The 13,168-nt window shown below is 42.1% G+C and overlaps 1 protein-coding gene and 2 long non-coding RNA genes across 8 annotated transcripts in view; 2 read left to right on the forward strand and 1 right to left on the reverse strand.

Annotated features, from left to right (window-relative positions):
- The first annotated feature begins 800 nt into the window (after positions 1–800).
- LOC134182498 (uncharacterized) lies at positions 801–1,760 on the forward strand. Of its 2 annotated transcripts, none has more exons than XR_009970337.1 (5): positions 801–892; positions 949–1,095; positions 1,194–1,278; positions 1,340–1,550; positions 1,611–1,760. It is a non-coding gene; the product is annotated as an uncharacterized LOC134182498 (long non-coding RNA). The 2 variants fall into 2 exon arrangements; XR_009970338.1 differs by having other exon boundaries at positions 1,194–1,275.
- Positions 1,761–1,844: 84 nt separating this feature from the next.
- LOC134182499 (uncharacterized) lies at positions 1,845–2,287 on the reverse strand. Its single transcript, XR_009970339.1, has 2 exons — positions 2,189–2,287; positions 1,845–2,130 (listed from the first exon to the last, which is right to left on the reverse strand). It is a non-coding gene; the product is annotated as an uncharacterized LOC134182499 (long non-coding RNA).
- Positions 2,288–2,331: 44 nt separating this feature from the next.
- The window catches only part of LOC134182155 (lisH domain-containing protein ARMC9-like), a 39,873-nt gene continuing 29,036 nt past the window's right edge, over positions 2,332–13,168 (forward strand). For all 5 annotated transcript variants that reach the window (XM_062649513.1, XM_062649514.1, XM_062649517.1 and 2 more), the window contains exons 1-6: positions 2,332–2,432; positions 2,491–2,616; positions 2,686–2,856; positions 6,379–6,531; positions 8,039–8,131; positions 8,188–8,301. In XM_062649513.1, the coding sequence (XP_062505497.1) occupies positions 2,391–2,432; positions 2,491–2,616; positions 2,686–2,856; positions 6,379–6,531; positions 8,039–8,131; positions 8,188–8,301 (699 nt within the window). In that variant the 5' untranslated portion in view covers positions 2,332–2,390. The remainder of the gene's footprint in view (positions 2,433–2,490; positions 2,617–2,685; positions 2,857–6,378; positions 6,532–8,038; positions 8,132–8,187; positions 8,302–13,168) is intronic.

A 13,168-nucleotide genomic window follows, 5' to 3' on the forward strand; every position in this document is an offset into this window, starting at 1 on the left:
TGTGTGTGTGTGTGTGTGTGTGTTCCGTGAACGTCATATCATGAGTAAACAAAAAAACTACCTCGCTTGCCAGACCATAAACAGATTTGCAAATGTCACTGGCAAAAAATTCAATTCCAATTCTAAGCGAGGGGCTGGACTGCAGCCCCATCTCCCGCTTCCTGCGCCACATTAATTAATACCAGCAGTACTACAAGAACGGGCAGAAACGGCACTTTTAGACCTCAGAATGCGCAATTGGACACTAAAATGGCGACTATTGGCATTGTGACATCACGTGATAACGCTCTCTACTGTAACCTTAGCGCATGCGCGCCTCGGTTTATGAATTATCCAGCAATTGCTAATATACTCTGCCTGACTTTCATTTGTGGTTTATCTTTCTGTTGTATAATTATCTATACATACGAGTAAAAGGAATGTTGTGCGAGAAAAATGTGCGGTTTAATTAATTAATTAACGGTCTACATACTGTATGTGTAATAGTGCCTCAGTATGACATGTACGCGTATGGGAGTGCAACTGTCTACTTGTTTAGTAATAGTGCATTCACAGTCCCGGCTGTGTACAATTTAGCTCTAACTAGAAGCTAGCCAGCTATAGACAGATTTTACAAGTGGAAAATAGCGTCTAACTTCGGAATTCTTTGCGACAATCCTATTTAGAAGACTCATATCAGTGGAAGCGAGAGAGCCAGAGCCCTAGATAGGGCTCTTCAAAAAAAGCCCTCGGACTGCCTTTTCGTGCGCTTTGATATTATGGGGCTTCTAAAGCATGCGCAAACTCGAGGGTACTACACGCACCTTTCGCCGATCTCGCTGTACACAAAATCCACGTTTCCGGGCCGGGCTTGCTTCTGAACCGTAGATCATCTTGCCGTTGACTAAGCTTTGTAAGCAAGTTCACTACTTACCATTTGGTGCATCTTGTGAGAGACTGCCTGCGTAGAGACGCGTAGGAAGCCATTTCTTGAGTACGGCTTCTCAAGCTTAGGAGACTGCTGTTCAAGCTGAAGTTGCCTGATTCACACTCTGAACAGATGCACATGGAGTGGAAAGACAGACTACTCATTGCCTAGCGATGGAAGTTTATCAGGTGAAGATTTTGCGGTAGGGGACCCATTCGGGGTAACCGAACGCGACGCACTGTGTGGCTGAATTATATCTATAGGACTACTTGTTTCCCCCATCTAGCGTTTCAGAACTGTGAAACTGTGTATCTTGTCGAACTAGAGTCAGCAAAAATTCGTCTAGCCTATCCAACGTTTCATGGAAGGTGGTGAGCTCATGAGCTTACATCACTTGATGTACCTTGGCCTGATTCTTTGTTTGCTATACAGAGTAATAGCCTTGGCTGTTGGTTCAATCCAACTCCACACTGTATCAAGCACATTTCTCGACACAACGTGTGTAAAACTTGATTTTATCATTTGGCAGTGTGTTGAGCGATTCCTTGCAACTCAGACTCTGCGGATGCAAGGTCTTACTCGAGAACACTAATCTTGTTTTCAAGTTCCACTATTTCATTTGCTTGCTGTTCAATTATCCGAGGTAAACCATCAGCTTCAGCCTCAGTGACATTTTCTACAATCAACATCTTTACTTCTATAGGATCACTAGACTATTATCATATTCACGTCTTGATCAACTGCAGCTGCGAATGAAGTAGAACAGCCTCTGCTTTCTGATTTAGACATTGTAGCTATGGAAAAGCTAGTGCGTGTGTGTTGTGTTACTCTAGACATAACTGTTGCTGGGACTGGTAGGCTGGCAGCTAAAGTGCTAGTAAAAAACAGATTGTAGTGTACGTGTACTGTACTCTGATCTGCCTCAGTACCTATTGAGTGCAATTTATCACAGTAACATTTTCGACTTGGCCAGTCACATATATACAGAAGCAAGCTAGACTGCCCAGAAACAACGCGGAACGTCCTACATGTCTGGTTACCCCGAATGGGTTCCCAGGTGGCATGATTTCACTCGCTAAAACTAATCCATCACTAGACAATAAGTAGTCTGTGCTTCCACTCCACGTATATCTGTTCAGAGTGTGAATCAGACGTCTTCAGCGTGAACAGCAGTCTCTTTACCCTCGAGAAGCCGTACTCAAGAAATGGCTTCCTACACGTCTCTACGCAGGCAAAGTTTCTCACAAGATGCACGAAATGGTAGGTAGTGAACTTACTTACAAAGCCTAGTCAACGTCAAGATGACCCACGGTCCAGAAGCTGACCCGGAAACGTGGACTTTGTGTACAGCGAGATCGGCGAAAGGTGCGTGTTACCCTGGAGATTGCGCATGCTCCAGAAGCTACGCCCCCATATATCGTCTATTACTCATGCGCGTTGTGAACAGTCATTCAACCGCGGCGCGGCGAATGCAAGTGTAGAAATGGAAGACTGGGAGAGAGAGGCCATCAGAATAGTGTTGGAGGTACGCTCCTTCTATTTTACAACGCATTACAAAACGTACAAAGGGCACTGTTGTCTAGTATTTGAGTCAGAACGCCTTCGTGTCGGCGAACGCAGTGCGGGATGAATGTCGCCAAAGGGGGCAGCTAATTGATGGCGCTGAGTTGGGATCGCAGCAGAGAGACAGAGAAATTGGTTTTTTGATGGTGAGAGTTTCCATTTGATTGTTGTCGTTTCTACGTCAGGAAGTGCTAGGTCTATGTGCCGTCTCCTAGAATGATTTTTTGTCATCGTTTGAGGCTGGAGATAGCGAGCGGTTTTTTGAATTGTGGAAGACACACGTGCCAGCTGATGTGATTGGAAGAGACGCGACCTGTGCACAGCTCGAGTTTAGAGCCCATTTGAGCTTTGCTGTGCATCCCCTCAAGAGAGGGTTGGGTCCGCAGGTTAGTTTATGATAGAGATGAATGAAGCAGGGGCGTAGCGTAACCTCTAGAAATGGGGGGCTAGACGATATGTTATATCAGTGGCGCATCCAGACTGGTGGTGCAAACTTGCACAATTTAACGAGGTTTTTAACTAAAAGTTTGAATACTATAGTATACATAATGTCTCGTTACCAGATGAACTTCATTTCATATCTACGACATTGCATCATGGTACATTATATGTGCTATATGTGTTGTACAACACGAAACATACATTAATTATGTCTTGTATGTTCAAGAAAGACGTACTGAGAGGTTTAATTAACAAGCGTATCCAAGGTTGCATCTTAATCAATGTTAGTTTGATAGTTGAAGTGAATGTAGTGGATGTCCATTGAGTCTTACTTGGCTCATTGTAGACTTTAGGTAAGTTTTAAGATGTTAAGATTTTACGCCACTAATACTGGACTAACAGACCTAGGAGCAACTGGTTAATTAAGAAAGAGAGTTAGAATATCAGGAAAATAATTTTTCACATTGTTTGATATGGTCCGTAGGAACGATGGTTGTCTCAGTTTTCTGTTTACCACAACAGTGTATTTCCAAGCTATACGTAATTAAAGTCAGAAATTTTAATTCTACCGTAGTACGCATACAAATGATGGAGCTATAGCCCAGTCTAGCCCATGCCACACTACGCCCCTGAATGAAGATGGATGCATATTTTATTTTGGAGACTTTGGGAAACTCATTTATTGTCTGTGACTCTGTTTTTCTGTTTGTGTCTTTGCCTGTCTTGTCGGTTTGTCTGTTTGTAGTACAGTGTATGTTTGTTTGTTTTTTGTTTTGTTTAGCTTGTCGGCTTGTTTGTTTGTATGTTTGAGTATATTGCAATGAATTGAAATGACTGACTAGTCCAGCAGTCATAGATTTGTTAGTAAATTATTTCCCCCAATAATTTGCCACCCATAATTCTCTACCATATAAAGCTGGGCGTTACCATTATGGTAAAGTGAATCAATGTTAATACGAAACCCGTCACACAGCCAGGCAAGTGGCAAGCTTTTTTCCTTTTAAGTGGTGAGTGTTTTGCATTTTGACTATACATACAATCATTGAATGCAGAGTGGAATATAACGGTTGGTCATCAATCATTGACCGACCAACTGGTGTTTATGACAGACCACAGTTTTGCTTTGATCGGACATATCTAAATGATTGATGAAGGCGTAATAGTTATTCCATGGCAGGGAATTAATGAGCAACCCAAACGTCTAGACAACGGACAAAAGCAGGCAAGATCCAGGTTGATGATCCCCAGTTGGGTGAGAGCAAATGACGTTTTAAAGCAATATCATATTTATTACCCCAAACATTATTTAGAGACGACATTTGGGGCGGAGCTTCTAGAGCATGCGCAACCTTGAGGGCAACATGCACCTTTCGCTGATCTTGCTGTACACAAAGTTCACGTTTCCGGGTCTGCTTTTGAAGCATAGATCATCTTGCTGTTGACTAGGCATTGTAAGTAAGTTCACTCCTTACCATTTCGTGCATCTTGTGAGAGATATTGCCTGTGTAGAGGCGAGTAGGAAGCCATTTCTTGAGTACGGCTTCTCGAGGGTAAGAGACTGCTGTTTAAGCTGAAGTCGCCTGATTCACACTCTGACAGATACACGTGGAGTGGAAGCACTGACTACTCATTGCCTAGCGATGGATTAGTTTTGGCGAGTGAAATCATGCCACTTGGGAACTCATTTGGGGTAACCAGACATGTAGGATGTTTTGCGTTGTTCTGGGCAGTCTAGCTTGCTTCTGTACAGTGTGGAAAATATGGAATTATCTTGGCTCGGACAGACTGAGCATAGGTAGGACATTCTTGTATGGTGTTACATGTATAACTAAGTGTCTCCCCTACTGCAGCCATTTTGCATGTAATTTTTATTAACCAACTTTCAAGGAAGAAATGGCATTAAAGACAGCTGAGGTTTTCTTTGGATAAGCATGCTAGGAGGCACCCAAGTTCATGAAATTAACAGTTACACCATTGGAAAGGCCATCACTTGCTAAGACAAGGTTTACACTATCATATATGCGTACTGATGGATGTTTTGTCCCAACACGTCCCAACACTGGTGCAGTATTTGGTCGGACAAACAACACATTTGGTGGGACATTGTCCTATGTCCTACCATTATTATCCACACTAGAGTGGTACGTTGAGCTCTTTCTAAACATGCTTTGCTGGCAAGATTTTGACTTTTGACAAGATTTTGCCACAATAGGGTGGTACATTGAGCTCTTTCTAAACATACGGACTCAGCAGGTTTGTTGCCTTCTGGCCTTTTGCTACTTTCATTATCATCTGACTTTGAAACCGCGTGGGCACTTCAAATTACACTTTGATCAGGTAGTCTGCCACTGGACTTACTCCTTGTGAGAGGACATGTCAGCAGGTTGCTCAGTCAGTGTGAAGTATCTCAAAGTAGGAACACAGTTATACGCTGTACAGTGTAGGTGATCAACAACTGGTACAAGCTGCGTTTAAAGCCTTTCCATCTTAGTATATGAGAAGCTATTTGTACATCGGTGGCAAGTGGGTAGTGTAAGGCCAAACCAACTATATTTCTTGGTGCTTGGATTCATTTGTCCAGTTCTGAGCTTAAGCTGAAAAATACAATTTTGATGTGTGCATGCGCAGTTACTTTTTGTGGAAGGCTTCGTATTGCAGGGTTTGTTTGGCGACTGCACAGGTGTAAGCAGCATGTGTTCATGCCTCTTCTTTCGTATTTCGCTTGTCTCTTTACAGCTTTCACTTCTGCATCCGTTTTTGCGTTTTGCCAGCTTTTTACAGATTTAGGGCTAGGCTAGGGTTAGGTTAGGGCTAGCCTTAGGGTTAGCTGCTTAAACTCAATGAGCAGTTACTCCTAAGTGACCTCACATAATGCATTATGACGACAAACTCTAAGTGGGCTGTAATGTGTGTGTGTGTGTGTGTGTGTGTGTGTGTGTGTGTGTGTGTGTGTGTGTGTGTGTGTGTGTGTGTGTGTGTGTGTGTGTGTGTGTGTGTGTGTGATGGAATGCATTACTGATGAGATGACTTAATTAAATTCAACTGGACTGTTAACTGTTAGCATTTTTGCAATTAATTTAATTAAGTGTTTGTGAGGTGATGATTTCCTTATCTGTCAATGTAACTACTGAGTCAAACAATCTTGCACTGTTCACTTTCTGACAGCGTTAGTTGAATTTCCTTGTTTGTTTGTTTATTTGTGTGTTGATCTACTTGTTGTTCATCACAACTTTTTGCTTCCGTGTCTTTTTTTATTCATTTATTTGTTTGTTTTCGTGCATTCTGCTTTTATATTTCTCTGCCTGTTCAACTATTTGCGTTCTGTATGTTTATGTCTATGCGTAGGTCTTTCTCACTAGTGGTTGCATCTGTTGTTTGTCAGAGTAGCTACAGTATATATTTTTTGATTATCGTGTTTACTTTGCTTTTTTATGTTTTGTGTTACTTCATTTTTGTCTTACTCACAGAGCAATGAATTTCAGAAAAGCATCAGTGATTTCAAATCAGTTGTGACTTCATGTGGTTCTGTTTATGGACACATTCAGGATTTTGTTGATTATGCTGCACTAGCATTTGTCCCCGATCCAACCATATTGCCAAATTTCAAGGCTCTTATCAGTGTAAGTCATGTTTCAGTGTTGTGTTGTTGCCTTAATTTATTAACAGTTTGTAACTGTGTAACTGCACATGTGCAAGGCGTAGGCCTCCCCCCTCCTTCCACACAGTGTTCTGACCAGAAATGTTGCCAACCAGTGGCACCATTTAAATACCTAAATTGATCTAATGTTGTCAATGTAGCAGCTCTATGCTATTAGTACCCACACCTGGCCTTGACTTCTGCCTCCCTAGGAGTTCAACTTGGGAACTTGGGCTTAGTAAGTCTACAAAAGATCTACATCCAAAATGTACAGCTGGTCATTTTTGGCAGAGATCACTTTTATTTGACACACACACACACACACACACACACACACACACACACACACACACACACACACACACACACACACACACACACACACACACACACATTATGGAATGAGTAGTTGGAATACTAATCTCAATCATGGCTTTGTCTATGTCTGTATAAACCAATTCGAGCCGCACAGGATCACCCACATATATCACATATGTAGCCCGTTTACGATGGCTGAGTGGCTTTTCTCTTCTGTCTTTGTTTGTTTCAATGAGTCAACTCATTGGTCCTCAAAGATTGTTGCTGACTTCTTTCAAACAGCTCTGTCTATAACGTTCGATCTGATACAATGTTTCCCATTTGGATACATTCACAACACCACATAATTTCATATTGGATTTCAACGTATCTTTATAGCGCAACTTCTGTCCTCCAGCTGATCAACTTCCATCCCTTAGCTGACTGTAAAAGACAGCTTGGGGGAGCCTTCCATCAGTCATGCGACACACATGTCTACACCAACGAAGTTGGGACTGCACAAGAAATGCTTTGATTCCCAAAACCTCTATGTTGGGTAGTCGATCTTGCCGTTTGATATTTGCTATCTTGCGGAGACAACGCATGTGGAATCTGTCTAGTTGTCTGATGTGTCTCCTGTACAAAGTCCAGGTCTCTCAACAAGAGTAGAGTGGCAATAATAACAGCATGATGTACCATCACTTTTTAACTATGCTGATTCCATGACACACCCACACACACACACACACACACACACACACACACACACACACCATTCATTTCCTGCTTCTGCTCCATGATTACCATGAGGGTATAGGATGCAGGCCAACACATGAAGTCTACACTCCTTGAGGTCTGTCTTGACAAAACGCTGGTGATTATAAAGACCTTGTCGTTTGAAAGTCTGATAACAAAGCTGACATGGAATTCTTGAAGCGGTAGAATGACAACATTGGTGACTAATCAAACCTGCCTTGTTAAATGCCTGAAATGAGCAACCAGGGAGGTTAAGTCTACATCTTAAACACCCCACACACCCATGCATGCACACACCACACCACAGCACAGCGTAGCACAACATAACTTGTGCAGACCAAATGGACATCCAGACATTAGACATATAGGAATGGTATGTACAAAACGGATACAATTACATATGATGGCATTTTCTTTAACATTGTATGTTTGTTTAGCCCTCATGGGATGGAGAATTTAGAGCTAGGCTAGAACACTTTCTCAAATCAGTTGTGCGATCATCATCAAGACCACAGCTATACTATCTCATTGTAAGCAACACCTGTTGTTGCTGTTACCTTTTACTATCTTGGAGACTGTTTTGCAGATGGGAAATGGAAATAGTGTGTTGTCTACTACACAAGTGTCTGCTCTAAGGCAACACTTGCAAGAGCTTGAATGCAAAATGCTAGACTATCAACGTCGGGTGGTTAGACTTCAGGTAGGATTTGCTTTTAACTAGGGCACAATTTGGTTAGCTCTGTGCTGCTTGTCTGTTTGTTAGTTAGTTTATTTTTTGAATGTCTGACTGTTTGTTGATTTGATTTTTGTCTCTCTTCATCATTTCTTTGCTATGTTTTTGGGCATTATGTGACACAGTGTTTGCATTGTGTCAGGTAGTATGTAACATCACTGGTAGAGTGGATACAAGTTGTTTGTATACTTGATGGTCTCCTGCTTGTCAAGTTTGTTGCCACGTAGAATTGAGAACTCTCTAACACTACAGAGATAATTTTTATTAATTTATGCCCTTTAAAGGGTAACTGCAACGCAAAAATCAAAAATTCTTTTATGTTGGAAATTGATAGTTCTAGTTGCATACATGACAGGAAAAATAGTTTTAGATTTTTAAGTTAAGTCTTCGCTGAGATATAGCACGTCAAAGTTGCTTCCGGTTCTTCAACTTCCGATAACGGGCGTGGTGTAGTGTGACGTCACTGAGGGGAGACTCCACGCTAGCGTGTATTGTAAACAAAGGAATTTGTGGCGAAGAATGGTTTGGTGTTGTGTGGCTGCAGGATGCACCAATTCGCGCAAGTCATACGCAATGGTGTTTCGATTTCCGAAGATCCCCAAGCTAAGAAAGAGCGGGAATCGCAAAATATTGAGGACAATTGCAGAGACGTTTGTGTCGTCCGAGCGACTGCTACTGAGTACAAAGCGTCTTACTGAGTGGACAGGAGTCTGCAGTAGCCACTTTTAGCCTGATTGCTTTGAGATACGTACAGCCAGGTCTATTCAAGAGCTTGGTCTGGGTTATAGAAGAGCAAAATCGAGGCCACCATTTTCCATCTACCTGCCTCCACACTTCAAGGTCGCAGCACTCTGGAACCTTTGCAAAAGAAAAGGAAAGTCGTAATTGAGAAGTGGGAAGGTAAGGAAGACTCTCATGCAGGACTAAGAGTACTGCAAATGGCTAGGAGAGGTCAGATTCTTGATGACTCTAGATGACTCGCCTCTTGATCATCATGTGTAGTAAATGCAGTTGTATGCGTTACAGTATACTGTACAGTGAAGTCAAACCTTGTGTCAACGTGAATTCAACATATGTACTTCGACTCATTTTATTCTTTTTCTCACATACAGCACTAGAGTTTTGCATGAACTCACCAGTACACTGTGCCACTATTGTTGCTAGTATTCGACATTATTATCTTGTCATTATTTGAAACAACCTCAAATACATTTTGACAGCACACGCACTCCACACGAGTACGTATCCATCATCTCACAACGACCACAGCTGCAACCTGTGAATGTTGTTTACTTACCCGGATGTGCATTGATTACGTAGCTAACTCCTACTTCTACTTGCAATAATGACAGGCTATCGGGTAGCCTGTCCTCTTCCTCGTCCGCTTCCAAGGCAGCAGGCGATCTCAAAGCTTCAAAGGCATTGTCGCTGAACTCAAACCTGTGTAGTCTAATCACTACGTATACTTATTAATGGCTCCCAGCAGATCTTCATGCTGCGATTCATGCAATGACGGAACATTACTATCACGTAAAAACCTCCAGAGGACTCTTCAGAAGACTCGCTGTTGCTGCCGTCGCCTCTACCCTAGCAGCGTTGCCTTGGATGTGAAGATTTAGTCATTTTTACAGGCTGCTGACAATACAGACGCACACGCGTCTCCCCTCAGTGATGTCACACTACACCACGCCCATTATCGGAAGTTGAAGAACCGGAAGCAACTTTGACGTGCTATGTCTCAGCGAGGACTAAACTTAAAAATCTAAAACTATTTTTCCTGTCACGTATGCAACTAGAACTATCAATTTCCAACATAAAAGAATTTTTGATTTTTGCGTTGCAGTTACCCTTTAACCATAATTCCACCAAGAGCTGAAATGTGAAACGTGACGCAGACAATTTATTGTATGGAAATGAGGCAGTTTAGTCTATCAGTTAATTTCTTTAATAATTGCTTACTTTACCTTGGTCATTATCTTGGAATTAGCTGCTACTTCTTTCAGAGAATAGCAATTCCTTGCTTTTACAATAACTAGTAACTGTTTAGTTGTTTAGTTTTAAATTTAAAGGGGCACGCTCACAGTCAGACATGCACACTTGAGCTGATCTCAAGTGAGGTAGCTTTGCATCGTAGCCATTGCATGTAACATACGTCAGAGTTCTAGCCATGGCCATCTTTACTGTCAATTTCAGGGTTGGAAGCGTGCTAGACGTCTGGGGAGGTTCTGCATTATTGTCCAAATGAGGAGCAGTGAGGTGGAGTGTTTTTGCTGCCTAAAGCTTGGTTCACAACATATGAAAGACCACATGTCGCATCTTGCGTCGACCGGTTCTGGAATAGGCACAAATCCTATCCAACACATCACGTCGGAAACGGCCTCCTTTGACGTGATGCGATGCGAGGTGTATTGTCAACCAGGCTTAAGTGGTACATTTACACAGGAATGCGAGGGATGTAATTGGTACTATAGAATCTGTATCAGCTAGGTGGCAGTGTGAAGGAAACACCTGATTTATGTGTGTACAAATACATTGCACTACATTTATGTAAAAAGCACCTGAAGATACAATAACGTACGTGTTGGTATTGTAATTATATCTACACTATAAATAAATAATTTAATAAATAATTTAATCAATAATTTAATAAACAAGTACTTTATTATAGATGCTCAAGGCAGAGCTGCCTGCTACTACTAGTAGGCACGTTCACAGGTGGCAGATAGTGGAATATCTCCAGATGTTGAGGTTAGCTGTGATGCAGGTCCAGCCTGTCTAATAAGCAGTCGTGGACAACAGGGAGAGGTGATGTAGCAGGTGGCACTGTTTCATGGAAACGCTTCAGATTCCCAAAGACAGTACCATGACTTGGCGAGTTTAGGCCACCACAAAAGCTTGTGCCGCCTTGCTCATAGCCTTTAGTCCTGAGGCTTGAGTTACTTTTGTTTTCTAATGCGGATGAGACCATGGTTCATGGCTCTTGGTTCAACGGTTCAGAGAACTTTTTCAAGTATTGGTGATATTCTCCAATGACAGTTGCACGAGACTCACATAGGTGCTCCTGGCGAATCACCTGCACCCTGACTTAGGAGTTCACTCGTTGTAATTCTTGCTCCAGTGAATCAGTCATGTATTTTTGACGAGAGAGTGGATGTGGCCCAGCACACACCTGATCCACTTAAATGTATTTTATGTGCAGGTTTTCTGCAGTGTCTGTGTTGTGACACTTGATTGTCTGTTTTCTTTGTTTGCAAGCCTTACGCCGATGGAGGCGTGGTGATGGTGACAGGCATAGGATGGCACTGGAAGTCATTAGTCACAAATCCACGTGTAAGCAATGCTAGAAAGATGGTCGTTTGTGGTTTACATGGGGTGAAAACTACATTTGGTTCTACTAGCATGTCTGAGCAGCGTTATTCAATGAGAGCAGTGCTAACCTCACACGAAGAAGGGCCTGGAAAAGGTGGCCTAAAACAAAGCTCACCCCTTTAGTGCTTACCAGTTTACCATGGCTTGTTGGCCATTCAACTTAGCTGTCGAAAGTCTAAGAAAATGGCATTTGTTGTAGCATGTTGGAATGTATGCACTCTTCTTGACACGAAGGATCAGATGTAATGCAAACAGCTGCTCTTGCCCGTGAACTCAGACAATACAACAGTGACATAGCTGTGCTTAGTGAGACCCATCTGACGGACAAGTGCCAGCTTTCTGAAGTTGGAGCTGGTTAACCAATCTTTTGGAAAGGTTGCTCGTCTAGATAAGACAATCTGGTGTTGGTTTTGCTATCAAGACCTCACTTTGTCTGAACACTCTTCCTCTTAGTATTAGTGATCAAATAGTAACGCTTCTTGTCCCTCTGTCAACAAATCGCTGCCTGACCATAGTCAGGGTTTGTGCACCTACCATTTATGATACACAAGAAGCCAAAGAAGGTTTCTATGACAAGTTGAATGTTGCCATGAATTTGATACGTCTTAACAACAAATAGTTATGTAAAGATGTCAATGCTTGTGTTGGTTTGGATGCTGAAGCTTGGAACAGTGTTCTTGGTCTTTGTGGTATTTGTAATGAGAAAAGTAATGGCACTTTTCTCCTCACTTTCTGTCCATTTCACATATCGTACAATCACTAACCTTATTCCAGCAGAAAGAGAAATACAAGACCATGTGGATGCATCCATGATCCCACCATTGGCACATGATGACTTCTGCATTGTGTGTCAAGCAGATGTGAAGTCTGTTAAATATACAAGAGTTTTGTGTGGTGCTTCAGCCACAGGTCTTTCAGATCATAGATTGGTGAGATGTAAACTTGTATTTTTCCATTAAACTTTCAGTTCGTCACAAATCTGGATCTAAGCACTGCAGATTGAATGTGCAGAAACTACATACACACCAACAGTTATTGGTCAGTGTTTGTAAAGATTACCAGTAATCTGGAATTAGTACACAATGCGACGTCTGGTGACTTGGAAACGGACTGACCGTACTTGTGTGATGTTGCCGATGCCTTAGCAGACTTTCTTGGATACCAGGAAAGGAAACATCAGGAGTAGTTTGATGATTAAGACTTAGACATAACTAATCTACTTGACAGATTACACTGTGAGCATAGGCTCTGGCTGGAAGACAGGAGCAATGTTCAGAAAACCAGTAAATACTGATTTCTCAGCAAAAGTGTCTGTTCTAAACTTGAGAACATGAAGATGCTTGGTGGAGTAAAAAAGCATAGGAAATGCAACAAGCAGCTGGTCAGCATTATACGAGATCTTTTTATGCTTGTCTAAGACAAGTCTTTGGACCAGAATTTAATGGTATGTCACCTCTTTGAAGTG

Source organism: Corticium candelabrum, chromosome 7 (genome assembly GCF_963422355.1).
Source record: "Corticium candelabrum chromosome 7, ooCorCand1.1, whole genome shotgun sequence".
In the NCBI taxonomy this organism is placed as follows: domain Eukaryota; kingdom Metazoa; phylum Porifera; class Homoscleromorpha; order Homosclerophorida; family Plakinidae; genus Corticium; species Corticium candelabrum.